General features: G+C 31.9%; 1 protein-coding gene across 4 annotated transcripts; it reads left to right on the top strand.

The window, feature by feature from the left end:
* LOC111700417 (ankyrin repeat domain-containing protein 27) lies at positions 1-15,542 on the top strand. Of its 4 annotated transcripts, XM_023471325.1 has the most exons (15): positions 2-124; positions 3,353-3,448; positions 4,015-4,067; positions 4,136-4,752; positions 5,049-5,095; positions 5,217-5,308; positions 5,431-5,478; positions 5,550-6,181; positions 6,364-6,420; positions 9,242-9,350; positions 12,848-12,940; positions 13,112-13,203; positions 13,290-13,392; positions 14,611-14,694; positions 14,989-15,542. In XM_023471325.1, the coding sequence occupies exons 1-15, from the start codon at positions 103-105 to the stop codon at positions 15,007-15,009; spliced, it is 2,166 nt and encodes a 721-aa protein (XP_023327093.1). In that variant the 5' UTR covers positions 2-102; the 3' UTR covers positions 15,010-15,542. The 4 variants fall into 4 exon arrangements, 3 of the variants coding, with proteins under 3 accessions (XP_023327093.1, XP_023327086.1, XP_023327076.1); XR_002764991.1 differs by lacking the exon at positions 14,989-15,542 and having other exon boundaries at positions 1-124; positions 13,294-13,392; XM_023471318.1 differs by lacking the exon at positions 14,989-15,542 and having other exon boundaries at positions 5,223-5,308; positions 14,611-14,982.
* Positions 15,543-16,756: the final 1,214 nt, after the last annotated feature.

The raw sequence follows: 16,756 nt of genomic DNA, 5'->3' as shown, positions 1-16,756 counted from the left end.
AAATCCTTCAAAGTACGCACACAGTCATCCTGCATTGCTGTGTCTGAGTAGATATTGTTAGAGTATATATATATATAGACAACTCAAAATTGTGAACAGTGAATGTATTTGATATTTGATAAAGGTAAAACATATCATAAATATTTTCATTGGAATCACGCATTTATATGCAAGAAATTGTGAAGATATGTTGTCTATTAATGATGATGAATGGTTTAAAGTCTCTCTTCAGTTGTTGTTCTTAGATTTATATCATACATATTAGCTTTTGCAAATGTGCAAAATCGAGAAAAGCAAGCTTGACAATGTTCTAATTCAATTCAAACATAAACAAAAATGTAGTCTATGTTTATTAACATCATAAAAACTATCTTACTAATTCAAAAAAATCTTTTCCTGAATATAAATTGCACCCTGTTCTTAGTTTTATCTTTAACTGCCAAAACAGGTGCGCAGTTCATGAATATTTATCCAGGGAATGCGAAGAAATCTGTGTTAACCAATATGTTAACCATATTTATAAACCTGAACACACCTAGATATATTACGTTGTACATTCTCTGTAACTCAAAATATACATTAGTTGGAATAAAACTCTACTTGATTACGAAATTAGAGTAATCCATTACTTTGTGTAGCAAGCAAGACGGACGTTCCTGAGTTGTATCTGGATAAATAGATATAGACTAGGAAGATACAGAGAGTATTGTATCTGGATTTGTACATACTAAGGTATTACATTTAAGGGACGAGAGAGTTCATGAACAGTTTGTACCTAAGTGATACATTCTGCAGAATACAATAGTTTTAAAATTCGGTGAGGGTTATGGACCAAACCTCTGTAGAGTAAAAAAGTAGATGTAAGTTCCACATTTATTGAAAATATATTTCGGTCTGGGTTGACCCTTGTCAGTTCTAACGATATAATAACCATCAAAATCGATAAAAAGAAAAATTGTTAAAAACCACAAGAAAATTAACAAACAAAAAAGATTTTTAAAAAATTTGGCTGTCAAATGGATAAAAGGGAAACGAATTCAGATCATGAGATGGAAAAAAAGATAATTTGCAAATATTCACTTTTTAAAAAATGTCTCAAGGCAATTATTATTCCTTGAGATTGTTTCTGTCAGGAAGATCAAAAACAAATTGTTTAGATGTATGTGTATAAAGTGCTGGTGGGAGTCGATCTAATTAACAAACTTTTACATAAATGGGGGGGGAGATGGGGGGGGCTTGTTTAAGGAGGGGTATTTACACTTTTCAAAGAATTGAACATAAAAATACTCTTTTTTTTAAAGAGATACTGAATAACAGTTTACAATTAAATAAAAACTATTCTATTCTAGTCATTCCTCTGAGTTCAGTCATAAAATCTCTGATGTATTTAGATTCTCGTACTTCAAGTAAACTTCTTCCGTGGTCCCAAACCTTCTCTAGAATGCTAACTTTTAGATGGTAGAGTTCATGTCCAGGAAGGTTAAAATGTTCTCCTGTAGGCTGGTTTGTAAGGAGATTTCTAATGTAACCAATATGTTCTCTCACTCTTTCATCTAAAGATCTGTTGTCTGTCCTATATATTGTAGTTTACACTGCTCGCATGTAATACAGTAAACTACATTTCTGGTCTTACAGTTGAAAGTTCCATTAATCTCAATCTTCTTACTGGTATTAGAGGATTGTGTCACTGTTCCAGGCACTATGTAGGGACAAGTTGGGCAACTTAAACCACAAGGTTTCTTACCAGGTATTAGCCTCTTTGGCCTCATTCTAGGAGGATCTGGAATTCTGGCTCGGATGAGTTTATCCCTGAGATTAGGTCTTCTATAGCTAAGTAATCATGTCATATCCATGGATTGATACGGACTGAGTACATTGATGGAACATTATAGTTCCAGAACAGTTTGTACCTAGGTGTTACAGATTGAATTGTTTTTATAGACTACGGAGTTCTACAGAGGTTGTATCCCGAGTAATAGATACTGACGGATACGGAGCTGGTATCCAGATCAATATACTGACTTAATAAACAATATCGGAGTAAGGCATTTACTACAAGTTGATCACAAGGTTAGGGTTTCTGTTAAGAGTGTATACAATAATATATTTTATTTTATCATAAACACCTGTTACAGCGTAAAACCGACAACTGATTATTTGGAGTCCTAGTCAGTGGCGACTTTTTGTTTCATCATCTGCAATCTATTTTATCCCTTTTATCCCCAGAACGCCCCTGCAACGTGTTGTCGGAATTATGTGAAATTGCACGAAATTACGCGGAATTAACAAGATCGCAAATGCGCTCAAGTAAAATCCACTGCTTGAGAAACCCTACTATTTAGATATAATAAACAACTAGGATGAGAGTCTCTTCGGAAATTGTTATTCTCGGAGAAAAATTAGATCAAACCCGGTTTGATGATATTAATTGTCCAACAAAAAGTATAAAAAAAATTGTTTTTCATAAAAAGATGCCCATTTATATTAAGATTGCACAGTGAAAGACAAATGTTGAATATCTTTTCAGACGGCTGAGCTTTGGACATTTTAATTAACAAGTTCAGCAACGCTTAAAATCCCGGTTTTTGAGTGACATTGCTGTTAGGCCCGTAGAAGTTATAAAGGCTTATATAATTTACCGAAACATGAATAACTCAATATTCTTTAAAGATATTGGCGTTTTGTTTTTGAATTGTTAAAAAGAAAAAAATGTACGTTAACCACTCCAAGATGGAGCTGACAAAAGGTGTAAAAAAGAAGCGATTTTTCACCTTTTTCTAAATATTTTACCATAAAAAAAATTGTTAAATATTGTTTTAACCAAGTTAAAGGAATTCCAAAATGGTATTTTTAAAATTTTTAAAATTTTTAAAATCCCTTGAAATTTGACAGAGTTGAGCTAGTTTTACCCTAAAAAATGTGGCATACATCAGGGAATATTTTCCAGGGGCACCCTACCCGGCCCTGCTGGGGTATTGTTCAGGGGCACCCTACCCAGCCCTGCTGGGGTATTGTTCAGGGGCACCCTACCCGGCCCTGCTGGGGTATTGTTCAGGGGCACCCTACCCGGCCCTGCTGGGGTATTGTTCAGGGGCACCCTACCCGGCCCTGCTGGGGTATTGTTCAGGGGCACCCTACCTGGCCCTGCTGGGGTATTGTTCAGGGGCACCCTACCCAGCCCTGCTGGGGTATTGCCAGGGGCACCCTACCCGGCCCTGCTGGGGTATTGCGTAGAGCGGGAGGGCTTAAAAATTCTGTATAGTATAGGCAATGTTTATTTTTGAAGGCACCACTTGGAAATTTTTATTCAGAAAAAGGTCACTTGGAAAAAATACTTACATTTCTTCTTCAGAGTTACTGATGGCTGTTTTTGAATCTACGAGGATTGTTGTGGATCAATATCTGAACAAAGAAAATATGAAAAGAAAAGAGAATTTTCTCTATGCAGGTATTAAGAAACAAATTAAATATTGTTAAATATTAGGGAAAAAAATTGGGAAAATTTTTTTAAAATAAGTTTAAATTATTTTTAACATCTATCTCAGTCAAAAAAAGTATTTTACTAGTACTGAAGGGGAAATTGCACTTTGTTAAAATGTTTAAAGATAAAATACCTTTTCTTTATTACGAATTAAAAATTAGGGATATAGTTTTCTCCAAAAAGATAAAAAAAATTTATTAGATATTATAAATAATGATACCCAATTTTGTTCAAAAATGTATTTCATTCTTTTATCATTCAACGTTGTTTCATATTGTTGCAGTGTGTTGAACACGATTCGCAAAAGTGACTTTTTATCAATTTCTGCAAATGACATAAATTTCTAACTGTAAATGTATTCATTCCAGATGGAAAAGAGACTATAATTTTAATGTCCTTTAACATACTTATTCAAAGGATAAATCTTTCATCGTAATGTTGACGATTCTCAATAGGATGCCGTTTCCTTAGTATGGATTAAGATTAACTCTTTAAAGCTAAAAAGTGAATCTAATCAAAACTCTTAACTGCAGAATGTGAGAAATCCAGGAGACTTGAAGTAAATTTTCCAGGGAGAGGGCATGAGGTATGAGCATTTTTCATTTCAGTATTTTAAAACTTTATGCTTTTCAAATATAAGCCTTACCATATCAGGGAACTACCTCTGAGCCTAGATTAAAGCTGAGAAGATTTGAAGAATTGATGAAACCGTTATCTAATCCATCATCAGTTCCACTTGACGTTTCATATCAAGACATTTATACTCAACATGTTCTTGCCTCTTACCAGGTTAAAGCAAGTCAACTTCAACATTCCTCAAAACATTCTTCTTCTCCACAGCCTGTTCTACCATCTCAACATGCAATCCTTTCAATCCATCCAATCCAGACTTCATCGACTTTATCTCCTTATACCATTCTAGCTCCTTTATCAAGCTCCGGACCATCTCACGTCCTCACTACTACTCCGCCTCCTACCTACCATAAACAGTTTTCCAGAATCGAATCTCACGCAAACCCAACTAGCCACTTTTACCCAATGTCAGAAAGTCAACCAGACCAAAAACCCATTCCAGTTCATCAAAAGAATTTACCCCGCTTGGATCCTCTTCCGAGATCACATTCATTTCCCTGGCCAACCACTTCTCTACCACCTCTTGAACCTTTAAACAAAAAAGAACCTACAAACCGTTTAAAGGATCCAAACTCCAACCTGACGGATAAAGATGTCCCTTCTAAACAGAATTCTACATCAACAAGTTCTATTGAGAGGTTTGAAATTTGTTTTTACATTATTAAAAATCTGGTGCATTTTTCTAATTTAATTTTTTCTTTTAATTTTTAATTGATTTCTTGCAAATCAAATCTTTATTTGATTGAATTTTTGTTCTCAATTTTACAATATAAAAATTAATCTTTACATCTATATTGATTTTTTAAATACTTAATATTTAACAAAGAACTTTTTCTTTCAGTTCAAATTATTCTAGCTTTTGGAAACTTTATTTGAAACCGTAAATTGTTAAAAAATTAACTCGTTTTTAAAAACTGAAAACTAAATATTTTAGGCTTGACAATCACATTGCATTCAAGATGAAAACTAATGGCCAGCAAGGAAAAATTCTTTTTTTGAATTATCAAAAAAGAGTAAAGCTCAAAGTTTGAAAATCACAGTTTATTAAATATTTTTATGAATGTGACAAATTTATAAAATTTAACTAAGGATTTTTCTCCAGAAACAGAAACTCTTCACACCAAAAAATACATTGCCAATGATGCAACTACAAAAAAACTTGAACATTGCAATAATATGTCCTTCACAGCTCAGGTAAACTTTAATCTCATTTGTAACAAAGTGTATTGTGTATTGTGTAGTAAACAAGATGATCATCTTTGATTTAGAAACATTTATGACCAGAGTTTTTTTATATTGCATATTGCATACTTTAGGAAGTTGATGGAAAATGTAAACAGAGCATTGAAGACTTAGTAGATCAGGTAATAGCTTTATTTTGACTTTTAGTAATCATAATGTTTCATGTTTCCAAAAATCAAATTTTTATTTTCAGGTTATGGCAGAGGAGTCATTTGCTTCTTTAGAAAGTAAAAGATTAATGTCTTCACCAAGTAAGGAAGCTTCCAATGAGAAAATGCTGTATACATTTAAAGAAGTCGAAATGAAGAAGAAAAATCCAAAACTTAAATTTCTACTCATTTCAAAAAGTGTCCCCTGTGCGATTCCAATTAGAGATACCCCACAAAACGCCCTACAAAGTGAAAAGTTAAATGAATTGATAAATTCACGAACAAATTTTCTAGATAAAACCATTCATTCTGATCAAAGCGCAAATTTGAGTTTAGCAAGTGAGGTTAATGCTACTCCAGATAATGCTCAGAGGTTACAATGCCGTCCAAGCCAACCAATTCTCATTCAGGACATTAAAAACCTCACGAGAAACACCAGCAAGCTAGAAGAAAACAGTAAAATTGAAAAAGAAGTTTCCGGCATCAAAGACCAGTTAGATATGCAAACCAGTGATAAAAGCTTGGTTAAAAGTTCTGAGATGATGAATGGGTTTGGACAAGTGGGTGCTGATAATATTCAGTTAGAACAAACAACTAGGGCTTTGGAAATGATTCAGCTGAGAGCGGAAAATTGCAAAGAAGCGAAAAAATTGATTGGCGACATTACAAAAATAAGGTAATGTAAATTTTATTATAAAAATTATTTTAGTCATGATTTTGTTTTGCTTTACAAATTTTAAAAAAGCATTTATAATCAACATGTTGAACAAAAATTATTTAAGAACTCGATTGTGTGTAACATTTCTTCTCTGAAATTTGTTTTTCATTCTACAATTATATCACTTGTTCAATTATCAGGCGGAATGCAGAAAAAGACCTGAACCTGGTTCTTTATCAAGATCTTTTAGGAAACTAGTAAGTAACGATAAGAATAAAATACAGATGAAATGTATTTATATTTAACTACAGGAAAAAAGTTTTTATTTCAAAGTTCCAAATAAACAGAATATGAAATATTTCAAACATTTTGTTAACAATTCTTTTTAACAATGTTTAAAATTTAGAACAACTTACTAATCGACGATGACGGAACGCCTTGTCAATATGTTATTCTACAATAAAACTATTATCAGAGCCAGGAATTTTCCTTTGAGTTCTCATCAATTTTGAGCTGGTACAATAGTTGGCAATAATAAATAAATACTAAACAGTTGGGAATTCTAACACGTTCTCGCCCTTGAAACCGAGCATCAGGGGGGTAATACTAATGTGCGGTTTATGCCTTATAGAAACCGAGCATTAAGCGTAAAGATCGGTTTCTGCCTTATAGAAAACGATCATTTCGTTGGAGAGGCTTAACTTTTCATTGGAGACCCCCAGCTTTTCATTGGACCCCCCGCTTTTCATTGAGGCCCCAGATTTTTGTTGCCGACCCCAGAATGTCAAAGGAGACCCAAATAAATTCATTGGAGACCCAAGATTTTTTTCGAGGCCTACAGATTTTCTTTGGAAACCCCCAAATTTTCATTGGAGACCCCCAGATTTTTTGTTTTAAATCCCCAATTTTCACAAAAGTTTTTCATTGGAGAACTCCCCCATTTTTTGTTTTTAAACCCCAATTTTGGGTCTCCAAGAAAATCTGGGGTCTCCAATGAAAACCTTGTGCAGTCTCCTTTGAAAATCTTGGGGCCGCCCAAAAAAATCTGGGGTTCTCCAATGAAAATCTGAGGGTCTTTAAAGATATTCTTGGGTCTCTGATGAATTCTAAAAGGTTTCCAATGGAAGTCTGGGGTCTCCAATGAAAATCTGAAAGTCACCCAATAAAATCTGAGGTCTTCAATTAAAAGTTTGTGGCCTCCAAGAAAAGTCAATGAAAATATCTGCGTCTCAAATTAAAATCTGGGAGTCTCCAGTGAAAATCTGGGGTCTCCCATAAAATTCTGGGGGCCCTTAAGATTCTGGGGGTATCCAATTTTAGTCTGGGGACTCCAATGAAAATCTGGGGGTCTCATATAAAATTCTGGGGGTCCTTAAAATTCTGGGGGTCTTCAATGAAAGTCTGGGAACTCCAATGAAAATATTGGGGGCTTCAATTAAAATCAGGGGTCTCCAATGGAAATATGTGGGGCTCAAATGAAAATCTTGAGGTCTCCAATGAAAATCTGGGGTCTCCAATGAAAATCTGGGGTCTCCAATGAAAATCTTGGGGGCTTCAATTAAAATCTGGGGGTCTCCAATGAAAAGTTGGGGGTATCCACACCAATTAAATGTTCGTAATGGCCGACCTTTATCCAAAGAGAATAGAATATATATTAGAGGGGAATTTACTAGAAAAAGGTATAAAACGGCCATTTTGTTGTACTGTTTCCATACTGCAGGTGTACTTCACATATTTATACTATATAACCTTTTGGGCCCTGGAATATCATCTTATACAAAATCTAAAATTTATGTTAAAGAAAACCAAATTATGAAATAGGCTGGTTTCATAATTGACCAATGATCTTTTCACATAAACTCTATGCCTTTCACTTTACAAACGATGATTTTCCGTTATAACTATAAATAAAATGATGTTTTTTATTCACCTAATTCATTATAAAGTTTATTTAACAGCTTTAAAAAATTCGAAATTGAAATGGATAGTCTAGGGAACATACTGTATTAATGTACTCTACTGCATATAATTTGTGAACATGTACAGGATTTGTACACTTCCTTTCAGGCTGAAAGGGACTGAAAAAATTCATACCGAGAGATTCTCTAAATTCCCCTCTAATATATATTCTATTCTCTATGCCTTTATCCCTAATTCTCGGTTCCAAGGGCGAGAAAGTGTTTCAGATCTCCAACTGCTAAATGAATATTTAAATTCTTTAAATTCGACCTCGGGTGCCACATTTATTGAATAGCAAGATGCAGACTAAATAGTATACTAAGTTTAACCACTTTCCTTAAACTTGTATAGGCGAACAAGAGAAGGGGTTCAATTTAGTCTACACATAGCTGTCGAGAAATATTATGAAATATGATCGAATTAAAAAATCTGGCTAGTGGATTATTTAATTTAACGCAAGGTACTAATGCAAGGAAAGTTATTTCAGAGGTGTTTTGCATTTTTGTACTGTAGTGCACTGGCTTTGGGCGGAAAAGTAAACACAAGACGGATGTCATCCCGACATGGAATCCATTTTCACAAAATAATCTATGAATTATTCTGGTCATAGGAATCTATTATGTGAATTTTCAAAATTATTAAAATTAAATGCTTTAATCCTCCTCGGATACTAGAAGAACACTGATGCATCTATTCTTGTTTACAAATTCCGCCCAGAGAGAACTGGTTTCAATATGTACGCAGAGTATACGCGACCGCAATTAATTTTCCTTGCATTAATAACTTGATTGAAAGTGTGTAAAGAAGTTTCTTGTGAAGATAACAATTTGATTAAATTTGTTTATTTTCTTTTTTTGTAAATCTCTCAAAATTATGACAATGCAATGTCAAAGAAATTTTTTTTCGCACAATTAGTACATTATTAGTAGATATTACATGAGGTTAGATGAGATTTTTCCGACATGTGAATCTTTGGTACGCCGAATTTAATTTGATTTTAATAATTTGAAAGTTAAATTCTTGGAATTTAATCTAAACCTTTGATTCAAAGTACATCAAATTCTAATTTTCAATTACAAAAATTAATGAATAAAAGAATATATAAAAGAGTCTTTTAAGTGCTTTGCATACTGCTGTATTGCTGAGGAATCCTAAGCTAGTTCGAAGGTATTCTCTTGCCATGAAGATATTCAACATACCTCTTGATGTACGAAATAGAAATGGCGAGGTAAAACATTAACCCTATCTCTGCTGGGGTACTTGAAAACCAGAATATGATGGGGGGGTCAATTTGACCCCCCCCCCTCTAAATCCCATGTTTGATGTTCAAATATGACAAATGATACATGATTGGAAAGTTCTTGTGCTCTACTTTTAGAATCTGCAAAAAAATTGCAAATTTGCAAAAATTGAATTTCAAATATGCTTAAAATTTTGCAAAATTTTAAATAACCTGATTTCTAATCAAGATTAACTAAAAATGTGCAAATTCTTTTGACAGGTTGTTTGCAAAAAAATTGCAATTTTTTTTTTGCAAAACTTGTTCAATTCGTTTCCCTATGTGAAAGGCTTTCCAAAAAGCTAAATTTTATCAAAATCTGACAAGTGGAGGTGGGTCAAAACAAAGATTTAGTTTGTTACAGGAAAAAAAGTCATTCAGGCAGTGTGCCTGAGGACTCAGGCAGTTAGTATTAAAGCCCGGTTTTAGGCCTAAAGTGAGGGCTTTGGGTATGTAGGAAAAGACAGAAAATTTCAACAGCCTCAGACCAATAGTTTTTGAGTTATGTAAAAAAAACCACAGGGGGGGCCAAATTGCCCCCCCCCCCAGCAGCAATAGGGTTAAATCATCTTTACCTGTGTATCCTTTTCTGTAAGCATTTTGGAGCTGCTGAGTTTCCTCTGACACAAATACCAATCATGTACGTTTCTTGTTTCTGTGAGTGAAAGAATAACTGCATTTAATAAATAGCAAAACTAGATGTGCTAGGCTAGACAGTAGAACTACTTTTGTAGTATATGTTTTTAATTCAAACACGAGAAGTTGTTAAACAATTAGTTCCTAGTACAACGACGAAACGTAAAATGTACGTTTTTGTACATTACGTTACAATAATATAAAACGTTAGGATATATTCAATATAACGTGAACGTTGAACGTTAACGTTATAGGAGTTTATACCTAACGTTGAAGTTAAACGTCAACGTTAAACGTCAACGTTAGAGAACCATACCTCAAATGTTGGCCTTTTTTGGTAACGTAACGTTATTTTTCTAATATCCACAACAGGTTTGACCATAACGTGAAGAAACGTTTTGTTTCCATGGGGAGCTTGAAAGCCTAACGTTTGAAAAATTAATTGTGAGTTGATTGAATATCGTAACGAAAGGATTTCTCTTTCAAAGTTCAACTTATAAAAAATGTAACGTTGTATAACTGACAAATGCATTTCTGTTTATGAAATGTTTTTAACTGCTTTCCCTAATAGTATAATGAAAAGTTTAACGTTTCAGAAATGGTTTATTAATTAAATAATCAGGAGACCAAAGTTTTTATACAAATTATAAATTTCAATAGTGTAACGTATAATTTCAAAAATGTAATTCTGTAAATCAAAACGATTCATATCTTTTCTCTGAATACAAGATTGATTAGTCTAACGTTAGATATATGTCTGATGAAAATATTGTTCATAAAACTTACGGTAATGAGGGCTAAGTTTTAATTTCAAAAGTGTAACAATGATTTTGTCAATCAAACCATTTCAAAACGTTTCTAATCTCTCAATGAAAGAGATGACTGATGAATATGACAGCAAAGACTAATGGTTTTCATTTCAAGTTTATGGCACAAACTCTAATTATCATTTTTTATAGCTTTGCAACCCGACGTCGTTGTGGATCTATAATATTGAAATATCAAAGGTTTAAACCATCAGGTTGGAAAGATATAGCGATTAGTTTATTTGAAAAAACTTAGTTCCTTTCTAAAGTGCAAACGATTTTTTTTTGTAATATGCTATTAGTGAAAATTCAAATCTTATAAATATTTCTTGTTTAATGAAACCCACTAAAATTCTGAAAAGGAAGACGACATTTAAGAAATTTTACATATGCATTTTCTGTTATAAAGCAAATTATTTACAAATAGCGAAACGGGTACACAACACATTTGCTGTGTTTCATGTTTATTTGACTATTTTAAATCATAGCTTCAGTTGGCAAGGTTCATGTTTAAAGTTGAAAAATTAAGAAATTTAGATATACTTACTAAAATGCCAAAATATTTTATCGATTAAAAAATGCGTGTTATGTTTTGTTCATCAAAAGATTTTTATAAAACTTCAGAATAGAATAGAAAACTGATTTTTAATATATGTTAAAAAAAAACTTCTAATCTCAATTATCTCTCTGCAAGCTGGTGTTGTAGACTTTTGATATTTCTGTTGGAAAACAAATTCTAAAGGAGTTGAGTTGTTGTCACAAACTTATATTTCTAATCCCTATATCTTTGCTACCCAATGTTGTAGACCTCAAATATTTCAAACTATGAATTCTGTTAGATAGAAGAAAATCTACCGGAGGGTCAGTTTGCATTGAGTAAAAATGGAAAAAATTAACCCTAAATTAAAGTAAAATATTTTAGAACTATTATTCCATGCAATAGTGGTTTTCCTTTTTACTCATTTTGTGAAGTGTCCCAAAACATGTCTATTTTTAAGCTAATCAAATACACGATGATAATATCAAGCGCAATTGATCCTCCCTTTAAAGAGGCCATGCTCGATTACCAATGGTGTCGTGTATACCTTTATCCGATTGATGATTTGAAAATACCAGCGTTTTTCTATCTTGTAATTAAATGCAAGCCTCTATTAATGGAGGGTCACTTAATATTACGTTCCTAGTACCTTTAAGACATATCCTTGAGTTAAAAGTCTATAATGCTAAAAACTTTCATTCACAAATTTTAAAAACTGTTTAACCCTATTCCTGCTGGGGTCAATTTGACCCCTCACCCTGTAGTTTTTTTAACATAACTCAAAAACTATTGATCTGAGGCTGTTGAAATTTTCTGACTTTTCCTACACACCCAAAGCCCTCCCATTAGGCCTAAAACCGGGCTTTAATAATAACTGCCTGAGTCCTCAGGTAGACTGCCTTAATGACTTCTGTAACAAAATAAACCTTTGTTTTGACCCACTTCAACTTGTCAGATTTTGATAAAAGTTAGCTTTTTGGAAAGCCTATGACATAAGAAAACTTATTGCAAGTTTTGTAAAGAAATTTTTGCAAATTATGTGCAAACAACCCGTCAAAGGAAATTTGCACATTTTTAGATTTTCTTGTTGTATTATAGTGTGTTCAAGAGCAGAAAATTCATTACGTAACGTTAATCTATGTCATAAAATTTCATAATGTGTAACGTAACGTTTCAAACGTTTATACTTTTGATGAACACTATCGTAACAAAAGCTAAAATCTAGAAAAATCTAAACATTGACATCTCTACTACGTACTAGTATTCTTTATTACCGATCGTTGATATTTTTGCTTATTTTCAACAACAAGATGCTTAAGATAAATGTATCTAGCTGTTCTTGTCATCATTTTCTAAGACTTAAGCAAATAAATAACATTTTGGTGAATCACGTAATTATGTTGTATGCTTAGACTCGATATGTAATCAACATTTTTTTGAGTTATTACAATATTCACGTTATTTAGACAGCTCTACAGCTGAGTTTACACCTGGGAGAGCTGGAAACAATGAAGGAACTTCTTATTCAAGGAGCCTCACTTACAACTCCAGACAATCAGGTATACAGTATATATATAGGATCATGAAAAATTCAAAAAAAAATAAAAGCTTAAATAATGTAAATTCGAACAGTTTTAATTTTTGTGCCTGCTTGAATAAACCTTCTTTTTGTAATGGTTTAAGCAAGTAAATATTTATGCAAAAACATGTACATGCTATTTCTGTTTTAGGGAAACACTGTGGCACATCTTTTGGTGTTAGCAACCAATTCTCCGATTTTTAACATTGCTCACCAATATTTAGATCAAAACATTTTGGACAGGTATAATTCTGAAATTATTTTCATAAATTACTTACTTATTTAAAAAATTATTTTACTTAATTCTTTATCTTTTTCTTTCTATGAAGGCAGAATGACGCAGGCTTCACTCCACTTCATCTAGCAGTTTTATCCAGAAACGAAGAGAAAATAATTAAACTTCTTGATATGGGAGCTAATCCTCACATTCAGGTTTCTTTTATTTTCCTTAAAAAGAATAATCAAATAAGTAATAAAAAAGTATTTTCTTTTCCAAATCCTCTCGGGTTCTATTTATTCAGAATCAGAATAGCATGAAAAAGAATTAACATCAAGAAAAGGAAATAATGTCATTACAAATTCAAGAAAATTATTCTCCAGATTTTAGGATGGCTTTGTCTATTTCGTTTATATTTTTTTAGAATAGTTAATCTGTTATATGAACGTTTACAAGCGTGTGTACCCAGCTTTACATGGAAACCTTAATTACCTTTATTACATCCATGCACATCACAAAGGGTGTAAATAAATTTTTTTTTTTAATAAATGGTAAAACGAAAGATTTTTAAAAAATCAGATAGAAGATGGCCAAAAACCCCAAAAAAATCTTAAGAACGAAAGTCTATTAAAAGAATTGGTGGAAAAATTTATAACAAAAACACTTATCTTGAACGGTTAAAGGACAAATTAAGGCTTGTAATCAAAATAGTAGTTAAGCCAGCAGGATGTAGATATTTTTTGATGTGACTATTTTCTGGTCGAAACCTCATTGCATAAACATCTTATTAAGCTTCATTTGTCATGATTAATAAAAAAATGAAAATCACCTGGAAAGTTTTCTGTTTTGACGACTTTTTAACGGGTAAAGAAAATCAATATCTTCAAAAAAGGAAGATTGAACGGGTGATAATTTTGATGATGGGTATGAAGACTGTTTTTAATCAAACTATGGCTTAAGTTTAAAAATCTGGATTCAAGCCTTAGTTTAAGTAACGGGCACAAAAAAAAATCAGATAAACAAACTCAAAAACGATGTAGTGTCTTAGAATGATAGAGCTACATTCTAAGGAGCTGAAATCTCCTTAAATGCTGAAAAAGAGATATTTAACTCCAGGCTGGATTACGGAATCCAACCAACAAAATTGCAAATGGTTGGCTGAAAGAGAACTTTCTGGTTATTCTTAAGGGCAAGGAAGCATTAAATGATAAGAAGATTTCAATAAAACATTAATAATTCTGAAGAATATTAGAAATTTGTTTGTAGGCGTTTGCGTCAACTTCAGTTTATTTTAGATTATAGAGAGACAGATCGAAAAATATCAAAATTATATGCAAACCTTTAGATTGATACATTTTTAGTTTCTGTATTTATTATTTTTAGCCCCCTCTTTCAGTGTTTTTTTTTACTAGAACAGCCTTTATTTATTTTAGAATAATTTGACTGGAGAGACTCCACTGTGTCTGCTTGATCGTCGCCATCTTAATCAAGAATTTGTTAGTCTTCTCCAATCCAAGGGAATACTTCTCAATTTACAAAATACAAATTAGTCATTTTTTAAGTATTTTAGTTTAAGCACTTGAAATAAGAACTCATAGAAATGAACTTTAGAAATGGCTTTAAAAGCAAATGGTTTATGTTCAATTTTATTGATCATGCTGTTGTGTGTCATTAATCCTATCACGATTTAGGCCTAAAAGCCAAGTGGTAATTATTTCGTATTTTCTTATAAAAGACTTTCAATTTTATTAAATTTTAAGTGTCAATGTCAATTACTGAAGAAGAATATTGAGGTCATTGGATAAATTTAGAAGTATAATAACACTGTTTGATTTATCACGAAACTAAGTTTTTCCTGTTATAATATTCATAATATTGATCAAAATAAAGAAAGAGTTTAAGCATCATATAGATTGTAATGCTGGCTTTCTTGTATAATATTTGATAATAAGCTTTTTGATATTTATAACTCAAAATGAAATAAATCAGGATTTATTTCTATTGTAAAGCAATGGAAATCATCATTTTGTACTATTTTTGTTACATTTTAAAGCTAAGAAAATTTGAACTCATTTGTTCACTTTCGTGAATAAAAGAATCTCATAAAAACCTGGTGCTCGCCTGAAAAATCTGAAGTCAGGATAAACCTGAAAATAAAATTGTAATTTTCTAAAACGTGCTGCCGTTATAACGTTCATTACAGGAATTGTTTAATCATATGTAACGCAAAATTCTATTTATTTTTTCAATACAACTGCCATTCTTTACTCCCTGCACTATACTACCTTCTTTGTTATGTTATTTTGTGAAAAACAAGTTTACTTTTGTTTGCTTAAGCGTCAGAAGAATAAAGTTTTTGTTTTTAGTATTCTATCATAAGATAGTTGTAATTGTAATCTTAAAGTAAAAATGTTATCTCTAACCAACAAATACAATTAGGATTTCATTAAATTTGATAAGAATAAATTGGCAAATTACTATGACCTTTCATATTGCTGATTAGAGAAAAATAATATATTTAAACCTTTTTGCTAACGTTAATGATCTACATTATTTTGGTTTTTGAAGAACTTCTTTCTAGATCCTAAAACCAACAGAAAGTTTGTTATAATTCTTTTGTTTTGGTTTGTCAATGAATGTTTCAAATAAAGAATAAATAATGGCCATTGTTTTCAACTTTGAAGAAAATATTGTGAGAAGCTGAATAAAAATATTTGCATACCTTTGAATTGCAGGATGAAAGGGAACGGTTTGTCTTACAGTGGTAGATATATAGTAAGATGAAAAGATAGATAAATAAATGATAAATTGAGAAGGAGGGATAGAGATATGCAGAAATTTAAGCATTGTAGATATATGATATAAAATGGAATGATGAATTCGTGGATACTCAGTAAATCCTTAATTTTTATATATTTTAATTTGATAAAATAAATATAACAATAATTGTAGTAAAACACTTGCTGTGGATACCAACTTCTAGAAAGATGTTTTACTTAATTATCCTGTTTCATAAACAGCCTTAATTATCCCAATTATTTTGTTTTGAATAAATATGTTTTACTTTCGTAGTTGGCCATAAAAGATTTCTTCATCGTCATCGTTACTGCTAAATATATACTTCCCAGTTATATTTTGAATTAAGCATCTGAAAAATTATCCTATGAACCAGGCATGAAAAATCCTTCCCAAAGAAACCTTCTTTTAACTATCTGATAAAATAACTAAAATAATCATCCTAGGGTAGATGGTGGTTAGTTACCAAGCTTTATATTAGGATAGAATAAAAGTGAAACGTGTTAATTTACATGAACATAATTTAGATTTAAAAATTAAATATAATTAAAAAATTTTACACTAAAAATAATTCATGAATACTGCATAGCAGCCAAGTGGCAAGGCTGATGCACATCCAACATTTCACCCTAGTAATACGATTAAAAAATATTTACTTATTTAAGTAAATTATAAAACAAGTTAATTATAAACTATCAAAATATTTGCATAATTACATGACATACACATGAATGTATACGAGAACAGCCTTCATGTAAGTTGTGACCCTTTATTTGATGAATG

Source organism: Eurytemora carolleeae, unplaced genomic scaffold (assembly GCF_000591075.1).
Source record: "Eurytemora carolleeae unplaced genomic scaffold, Eaff_2.0 scaffold88, whole genome shotgun sequence".
NCBI classification, from domain to species: Eukaryota; Metazoa; Arthropoda; class Copepoda; order Calanoida; family Temoridae; genus Eurytemora; species Eurytemora carolleeae.
This window is presented reverse-complemented; position numbering and strand designations above follow the sequence as displayed.